At 42.0% G+C, this 10,119-nt stretch overlaps 1 protein-coding gene across 1 annotated transcript; it reads left to right on the forward strand.

The window, feature by feature from the left end:
• The first annotated feature begins 1,619 nt into the window (after positions 1 to 1,619).
• On the forward strand, positions 1,620 to 7,519 carry LOC121854132 (cysteinyl leukotriene receptor 2-like). Its single transcript, XM_042348525.1, has 3 exons — positions 1,620 to 1,808; positions 5,184 to 5,419; positions 5,565 to 7,519. Exons 2-3 carry the CDS (start codon positions 5,268 to 5,270, stop codon positions 6,538 to 6,540), a joined length of 1,128 nt encoding a protein of 375 aa, XP_042204459.1. The 5' UTR covers positions 1,620 to 1,808; positions 5,184 to 5,267; the 3' UTR covers positions 6,541 to 7,519.
• Positions 7,520 to 10,119: the final 2,600 nt, after the last annotated feature.

The raw sequence follows: 10,119 nt of genomic DNA on the forward strand, positions 1-10,119 counted from the left end.
TCTACAATATTGTATCTCCCATTTAACTCCGTAAGTCGATCCTCGAGGACTCCCACTACCCCATTCTTGAACGATTTACTCGTACACTGGCTTCCAAGTTCCAATCAAAGCTATAGGATAGAGTTCAAACTCTGTCTAATGAGTTTTAAAACACTAATATTTGGTGAGCCTAAGTATTTGGCCAACCTACTAATTCTGCACTGACTACACATTTTTAAATGATTTTGCGTGGTAGTGATATTAGACACGTCTTAGTGATTCATTGCTTTGTCAAGTACAACATTTCAGAATATTCAATGTATTCATGACATTCTCTGATACTCACAGGTTACATAACTGTACATCAAATACACAACAAAGGCGGGATAATATGTAACGGGCTCGTAACACTTGGGCCTTGTTTCACTGGCTCAGAAATCTGCTAACTTTACACAATGGATAGACAATTAAGGCGTTCAACATAGTCAATATTCTTATCTTAACATTCAATAACGTAAGTCTAACAAACTATGACGTCATCGTTTTCTCTGTTCTGAGTCTTTGAGAACGTGCTTATGGCTGACTCACGAAAACGGTATGTTTTCTACACCTTGGTTTTATGGACGTTGGAGCGTAATATGAAATAAATGTGGGCGTTTACAGAATATAGATATTATTATGACCATGAGTTTATCCTTCGACTTTCTTGGTCCTTAAATACATGTTGAAGTGGGGCAGCTTCTGCGTCACGGACTCAACGGATGCACGATATCCTTCACTGTTAAATGGTGTTGTCATGTCTGGTAGATGACCAAACATGTACCAGACCTCAGACACTATTGTATTATATTCTAGAACTCCGTCGACTGAGTCACAGGTGCTGAGGTCGACGGCATATGAGGGAATCAGAAGACTTGTGCCCGGATCTGGTAGTTCAAACAAATGCTTATTTAACGTCAAATGACCTTCTTGCCCTTTCTGTGTTAAAGAAAAAATAATGGATTTAATTCAGTGAGAACTTCTACCTTGTCTAATTAGATGTCTTACGATGAATCAGAAACACCTGATAACTACTGTATGACGCACATCGTGAGCTTCATTTAGGATATATTGTATTGTCAAATCCTCCCTCCTTCACCTTGATTCACATCTTCAGTTCTGTCACATATTGTCACAGTCGACAACTTTGGTTTATGAAGAGGGTTGCCAGAGTTTATAATGTCGATATTAAGGGATATTTCTAGGCATTAACACTAGCTGTACGAAAAGGAAGCCTTTAAACTGCTTAAATTAACATAGAAGGTAACTGTGGATTACTAAACAGATCCTTTTCTCATTGTGACCATCATGACCACAGAATGACGACAATGTTTAGCAAGAAAAGGGTGTCAGGAAACTGTCACTCTACCAACACTTCTTACCATCACCTTTGTTCTGTTGAAGACGTTGAGACCTTGTTGTTTACTACTTATTATTATAACACAGATATTAGTGACAAACAGACCTATAAGATGGCACTTTTGACGTACTGACACCTGAGGGTTGATGGACACGGGTAAACAATACAATTCAAACTTCTACCCTAGTCACAGAACATCAATGTGAGGCAATAGTAGGTATCCCTTAGATGGTCGAGGGGAGTTAAGTAATTTCTCTACATCTGGGAGTGAGCTCTCCGACTCGTGGCAGCTGAAGAGAACAGAGGTAGCGACCGGAAGGTTTATCAGCAGTTTACGCGTTGTGCTCGTTCCGCTGACACGTTCCCGGAGTCCTTGGGTGTTATATTGCTGTCACTATAAGTACTGGGAACACTCTACCGCTGCAACTGGGTACTGGTGACATAGTATTCTAGGTTAATGATTTATGACAGTAAAAGTGATCGAATACAGTGAAAATGATGTGTGGTAGTGAAGATGAAATGACAGTGAAAATGATGTAGGGTGTGATCTATGGCAGTGAAGATGACATATGCTTATGAAGATGACGCATAACAGTGAAAATGACATATGCTTGTGAAGATGACGCATAACAGTGAAAATGACATATGCTTGTGAAGATGACATATGCTTGTGAAAACGTATGACAGTGAAGATGACGTATGACAGTGAAGATGACGTATGACAGTGAAGATGACGTATGGCAGTGAAGATGACGTATGACAGTGAAGATGACATATGCTTGTGAAAACGTATGGCAGTGAAGGTGACGCATGGCAATGAAGATGACGTATGGCAGTGAAGATTACGTATGACAGTGAAGATGACGCATGACAATGAAGGTGACGCATGGCAATGAAGATGACGTATAACAGTGAAGATGACGTATGACAATGAAGGTGACGCATGGCAATGAAGATGACGTATAACAGTGAAGATGACGCATGGCAATGAAGATGACGTATAACAGTGAAGATGACGTATAACAGTGAAGATGACGTATGCTTGTGAAGATGACGTATGACAATGAAGATGACATGCCAGTGGAAATGAAGTATGGCAGTGATGACATGCCAGTGAAGATGATATGAAAATGAAGACGATATATGGTAGTGACTATAAGCTGTAAAAATAATAATTCATTGTCAACCAATATTAACTAGGACATAAAGGCTGTTCTTATTGGTGACTTGACGCGCTGTGCAAGTACTCAACTGTACTGTTCTTAGCTTATTTTTTTAGAAAAAAAACTTAAGTAAAAGACTCAATTAAGTGTTAATTCTTCCTTTCGATTTAACCTACTTATAACGTACTAAAATGTACTATAGCGGTGTTAATAAGTAAAACGGAAAAAATCTCTTTAATTCGTCTGTACTGTACCAAGTAGCGGAGGAACTACCGTACTATTCTTAATAACTAGTTCAGTTATGGTACCGGGACAACATTTACCTGTGTTTAAGTTTGTCCAATACACACCTATCCTGATATGACTGGTGGATGATTTTTATCGTGTGTGTGAGTGAGGGAAGTAGAGGATGCAAACAAGTGTATTCGATGATCATTTACATTTTACAAGGACGGACGACACACCTAGACAAGGTGACGTAGTGACCTACATCGCTGTTGTCGTGAACATACACACACACACACACCATCCGGCCTCATGTCATTTATTCTTCTTGGTAATTAAGCAACAAAATTTTTCCACAGAAAAAGCGAATAAAAAAAAGTTTTAAGAATCAGCAACGTCGAATTAATCTGAGAAGTTAGAGTTTTTAAAAGAGAAAAGAAAGTTAAAAAAAAAATAAAAAAATAAGAGATGGCATGGAGGATAAACCATCAACTTGGCTGAGGACAGACGATGACTACAAAACAACCTCCAATATTCCATCTACACACAAGTTTACTTGGGAATATAGGATAAGGCGGGAAACCGCTAGCGGGGGTAATAGTGTGACGTTATCTGAGGGGCGACTGATAACAAGGGACTTTGACGCAAATAGAAACTGTATCGTAATGAGTAAGGCTTCCTCTTGTGCTGATGGGTGATACTAGTGATGGGTGATACTAGTGATGGGTGATACTAGTGATGGGTGATACTAGTGATGGGTGATACTAGTGATGGGTGATACTAGTGATGGGTGATACTAGTGATGGGTGATACTAGTGATGGGTGATACTAGTGATGGGTGATACTAGTGATGGGTGATACTAGTGATGGTTGATACTAGTGATGGGTGATACTAGTGATGGGTGATACTAGTGATGGGTGATACTAGTGATGGGTGATACTAGTGATGGGTGATACTAGTGATGGGTGATACTAGTGATGGGTGATACTAGTGATGGGTGATATTAGTGATTGGTGATACTAGTGATGGCTGATACTAGTGATGGGTGACAGTAGTGATGGGTGATACTAGTGATGGGTGATACTAGTGATGGGTGCTTGGTCTTAGTTCCAGCCACCTTGTGCTATAGAGGGAAAAAGGAGGCTGATAAGGTCGAATAATTATCTTTGCTAAAGGCATCAATTTCTCACTAACAGCTCAGAGGCGTTCGCAGATAGGATCAGTCTGATTTAAAAGGCAATTATGACACAGTTAATGCAACAAATGGAATCTATATATATATATATATATATATATATATATATATATATATATATATATATATATATATATATATATATATATATATATATATATATATATATATACATAAATAAATAAATATATATATATATATATATATATATATATATATATATATATATATATATGTAATAAAGTTTGAGCAGTTCTGGCACAGTACAGTATTACCTATCAAACATATCTTTGACGCAGGCGGCATTGGTCAAGAAAGTATTGTATCAAAGGTTATAAAGGTCACTGTTTGGGGGTGGGGGGGTTTCCTCGGAGCGTTGTTACTGGACAACCATTATAACTCACCAGGAGAGTCACCCTGGCATTGTGATTTTATTGTCTTTTATTCCCTTATAATCTTTCTTTCTGTTAATTACAGGCTGGAGTATACTGAGGACGTGTGTAAACTGCTGTGTGAATAAGTGCCAAGTTGACAGTGGTAGTGAAACGTGTATTCTAAGTTAACAACTCACAAAATGTTTACAGATTCCCTTGATGTATGTGTTTACAGAACGTTACACATCCAAAACATAAGGTGTGTACGCCATCATATTCTACACCTTACTGTATTCTTCACATGTCCACTGTGAAGCTTCGAGTTATGTTTAGAAAATGGAGCACAGATTGGTGTTTTGGAGGTGTACAAGTAACTTCCTCAGAGGACTGTAAACACACACATCAAGGGACTTTGTAAACACTTTGGAAGGTGTCATCGTAGAATTCGCATTTGACTGCCACTTATTCTTGCAGTAGTTTACACACGTCCTCAGTACACTCCAGCCTCTTAGTGCTAAAAAGGAAGATATAAAGTTATGTCTCAGTAATATCTAAAGAAGAGGATCGAATCTAAACGTTCTTTGTATAAGAAGAAACACAACTCTGTGAAAGCAGTATAAGTCACATACCTCTGTTTCATGGAATAATCTAGTTAAACTAAACAATAAAATTCGGTGTTTGTTTAGTTCTATCATAAGTAAGATTATATTTTACCTCGACAGGACCACAGCAGAGAAACAGACGTTTTGATAAATTCTAAGTATAGCAACATTTGTTTAATATGATTATTTTACAAAGATTTTGAAAAGAATGTTAGATCTAAAAATTTGAGCTGAGTGTGTTACAGTTACAGGCCATCTGGAGAGAGGAGCAGCAAGTGTGGACTGCGGGAGGTCGTTTGCAGCCCAGCAGTAAGCGAGCCAATCTCTTGATGGCATCATTGACGGAGGAGGGCGTGGACAGGGGTCATCAGGTGGTCTATCGTCAGATCCTGCCCATCGTCATTTGCCTGGGTGTCCTGTCCAATGGCCTTTGTGTCTTTATCTTAAGTAGACCCAGCCTTAGGTCCGCTCGTGTTAACAGGTGAGCAAAGGCAATAACAAATTTTATACTGTGCTTAGGGCAGCCATTTTCCTATCTTCCATTTATATACCTTCTTTGTGTGTGTGTGTGTGTGTGTGTGTAACCTCATCTTCAGGTACACTCAGTACTGTATCTCCCTCCACAGGTACTTCCTCGTTCTGGCGGTATCTGACCTACTAGTGTGTCTCTTCTACATCCCCGTCAGCACCACCATCACTGGCTGTACCTTCTCCAGCTATGCCGAAGCTTTCTACTTCTCCCATTTTGGGTGGACACTTGTGGGCATCGCTCAAGCCATCGGCACCTACACCATCCTATGGCTCTCCCTTGACCGCTTCATCGCTGTGTGGTGGTACAGCCTCTACCCAAGTATCCAAAAGAAGCCGAATGTCTTACGGAACAGAATGGTTGTCACAGTTTTCCTCTGCATCATCACCCATCTGGCCTACATGTTTACCTCCACTGTCTACTACTGCTCCAATGCAGACGAGACGGATGACCTGTGCACAGAAGGGACTTTGATTGTTAAGACCGGGTATCAGAACCACTTCGACGAAACTTGGCACAAAATTTACCGGAGTTTGTTTGGTCTGTTCATCAGGTGGGTGCCATGTTGTCTCCTACTGTTGTTCAACGTGGGGCTGGTGATTGGGGTGATGCGAGGCCGTGTCAATTTTCCTGCCACAGGTCATGGAACTGGGAGGAGCGGGGAGAGGACCCTTGTCATCACCATGATCGCCATAACCGCCTCCTACATCTTGCTCACCCTCCCCATCACCGTCTACATTATGGCTTACGCCACATACGTCGTCAACCGTTGTTCTGAGGAATATCCCAAGGAGGTCCTCCGTGCTGTGGGTAATTGTCTTCAGTTGTTCGAGCATGTGATACACATAGTGTTCCTGGTGGGTCTAAACAATGGCTTCAGGAAGGAGCTCAAGATTTTGCTGCATTTGGAGGAGAGGAAAAAGCAAATGGATCCTGGCGGAGTTGAACTTGGTGTTAGTCACTCACAGTTTGGTGGACTCGAGGTGTCGTGTCACAAGAACCAACAGAATAGTGTCTCTCTCACACCAGCCTTATCTAACAGCAACAGACACACCATGGCAGAGGATTTATAACATTCTTTATGGTGTCTGTTACAGTGAATTACGGTGTCTCTTACAGTGTCTCATACAATGTTCATTACAGTTTTGTTTAGTGAAAACCACCAGGTGTAAAGAATTAGTTTAGTCCTGGGTGATGACATGACACACTCAAAGAGGTTGCAACGAACCTTAATATGATCACTGAATATTGTGATCATGACTAATAATCAATAACATGTGAACTTGAATAATTCCCTGTGTGGGTGTTGATGGTGCCTCTCATGTCCTCCACTAAACACTGTATTAGAACCAAAATTGAATATTTTTCTCTCCTCTCCAACAATATAATTATCAACAACTATCAAAGTCCATTCTAGGATACACACACACGAGACTGTTCACAAAGGTTCCTAGATTATGGTTCTTAAATTGCCTTTGTAACCGGGTCAAACCATCTATGATACACAGACATCACTTGGCTGATGTCAACATGAAACTCCAGTTATTTTTATATAATGTAGTTGTCTGTGCACCAAAAGTGTACTACACACTGTTCTCTATTTAGAAAATCATTAGATACTCACAAAAAATAATTAAGTGTCCTCACATTGAAATTACTGTTATCTGATAGGAGTTATCAGTTATTAACAAATTTGGGTGTTGATAGGATTCTGATCTACCGACAAACCATTCATTTATATTACATAAATTAAATCATGTATAGTAATCACAATTTGTACAGGTTTAAATTATTGAGTGTTAAGAGATCATGTGTATAATGACTTCTGTAACAAAATGTCATTATATCTTAATTATAATTTCACCACTTACTAGCCATTCTGGGGGCAGTTGGTCAATCCACTGTAAGTACAGGAGGAAACCTGTGATACTTGGTAGTGTCTGGGCCAATCAGGACTCACACCATTGACATATTAGTAAGAGATACAAGCATTACTACAATACCGCCAACATTATAACTATAATTAATAAACTTTAATATATTGTCTTAAAACTTTGCATTATTATCCCATTATAATTTGAGCTTTATTGAAAATACATGTAAGGTTATTATTAAGTTGTTAGCAATATGACAGTACTGTACTCTATAATATGTGTGTATGTGGGGGGGGGGAGGTATAATGGTCATGTGTGTGTGTGTGTGTCGGACGGGGGCGGGGGGTTGGGGTTATGGCAGTTTTGTATGTGGGTTGGTGATGTCACTATACTATTGTGTGTGTGAGGGGGGGGGAGGTAATTCAGTATTGTGCGCGCATCATCGCTAAATTAGTGTAGCCTAATGGTTAGCATGCTAGCCACACAGCCTTGTAGACCTGGGTACCATTCTACACAGGATAATACAGTTGGTTTAAATGAGGGTGTGGCTGGTGTGTTGGCAACAGCTTCTACACCTTAAACAAATTCACGTCTAGGTGGCCCTAGGGTCGGCAGTCTTCAAACACTATGCATAACCACTATTATCATATACTGTAGTGCATGTGTGTGGCAGTACAGTGTGTGTGGTAGAATAGTGTGTGTGGTAGAATAGTGTGTGTGTGTGTGTGTGTGTGTGTGTGTGTGTGTGTGTTGTAGTACGTATAACGTGTACGATAGTATAGTGTGTGTGGTTGTAGTGTGTGTGTCGCACACGGTGGTGAAATGCGTCTAGTGTGGCAGCACTATGTTAGTGTTAAGGTACAAGCACTGCTTGCTCCCTCTCGCTTTCAGCTGCCGCCGCTGGCTAGCCCTCGTGGCGAACAAGGAAATAACTTTCATAAGTCTTCCCCTGCCAGTACACAGCCTCTTCACCATCAAGACTCCATCTGTGCCTCCTAGTGGCAACACACAGTAACTGGGTGCCTCCTGGGCCCACGCTAGATCAGCAGGGGATCTCGGAGTAGCAGTGGGCCCCATAGGGACGGCACATAGGCCCACTGGCATGTGTACACGTTCTGGCGCCTACCAGCCATTGCCCCGCTGCCTTGTGAATTAACTTTGGTAGGTATAAGGCTACGGGAGTAAACCCAGAATGAAAAATTTGCTGTGGAGCCCCGCATCAGGCAGACATGCTTACAGAGCTTCAACAAGACCCCAACGGCGATATAGGCGGAAGAGATGACCACCGTGGAAACCCAACGACTACACCGGCGGACGAAGGTAATGCCTGATGGACAGGCCACTAAGGCGAAACCCAACAAACTGGGCTATTGGCAGTCCATTGCAACTCTCCCAAGTCTTTGCACCACTTGCACCACTGATCAGCAAAAGGGAGAGCCAAGATGTGTGGTTGTAGCCTGCGCTCCTTCCTCACCACATAAGTCAACTCGCACGCAGCTATCATCCAGCTCATCATAGCTTTCATCATCACCAAAATCCCCTATACCCCCAAAAGTCCTATGGCGATGGGGACAGCCACAGATGATTGCCTGGAGTCTCTAGTCACAACTTTGTACATGGGCATCACAGATAAGATAGTCGTTTATGCACTGGAATCTAGGCAGCAGTGCAATCCGGTCCTGTCTGTGCAACTGAGCAGGCCTTACGAGGAGCCACTCTGCTCACCCCACATGGGGAGGGTGGCTAGAAAAGGTGCCCTAAACATAGCCTGCCTAAAAATCCAACCTGACTGGGCAACCGCAGTCGAAAACACAGTCAAAATCAGATCCAAACAAAAATAAACCATACAACCTCTTATGGTCGCTGCATGGAATGTCAAGACCATTCTGGATACTGGCACAAATGAGCGTCCTGAAAGAAGAACTGCCCTTGTGGCAAAAGAGTTGGCTAGATATAACATCAACATAGCAGCCATCAGTGAGTCCCTGTTCCCAGATGAGGGGGGGCAAGCTCACAGAATGGGGGTCTGGCTATACCTTCTTCTGGAAGGGTAAGCCTGTTGTAGAGAGAAACTGCATTTATGGAGTTGGCTTTGCCATCTGCCAATGCATCCTACACAGGCTAACTGAAATGCCTATTGGGATCAACGAGCGCCTCATGACGCTTCGAGCCCCACTGAATCACTCTCGTCATGCCTTTTTCATCAGTGCATACACCCCAACGCTGGATGCAGAGGATGACATCAAGGAGGCATTTTACGCCGACCTTGACAGTGCTAACCTCTATCCTCAGAGAAGACAAGGTTGTGCTCCTTGGCGACTTCAATGCCAGAGTTGGCAGAGATGTTAGCATTTGGCAGGGAACCATAGAGAGAAATGGACTAGGCAAGTGTAATGCCAATAGCCTACTCCTCCTCAGCAAGTGTGCTGCACACAGCCCCACTATCACCAATACCTTGTTTAGGCAGGCCGACAAGTTCAAGGGTTCGTGGCAACACCCACGATCCAAAAACTGGTATCTCATTGACTACATCATTGTCAGAGAAAGAGATCGCCGAGATGTCCTCATCACCCGTGCCATGCATGGCTCAGATCACTGTGACACTGATCATCAACTTGTCAGAGCTAAGCTCTCATTTCACTTCGCCCCAAAACGGCAAAGGCAGCAAGCCTCCAGAAGAAGTTTAATACTAAGTGTCTGGAGGACCCAGCAGTAGCACATACTTTCAAAGAGCAGCTCGAACATGCTTATGTGATGATACACGTACTGAAGAACAGA

The sequence above is a fragment of the Homarus americanus genome, unplaced genomic scaffold (genome assembly GCF_018991925.1).
Source record: "Homarus americanus isolate GMGI-L3 unplaced genomic scaffold, GMGI_Hamer_2.0 scaffold8661, whole genome shotgun sequence".
Classification (NCBI taxonomy): Eukaryota; Metazoa; Arthropoda; class Malacostraca; order Decapoda; family Nephropidae; genus Homarus; species Homarus americanus.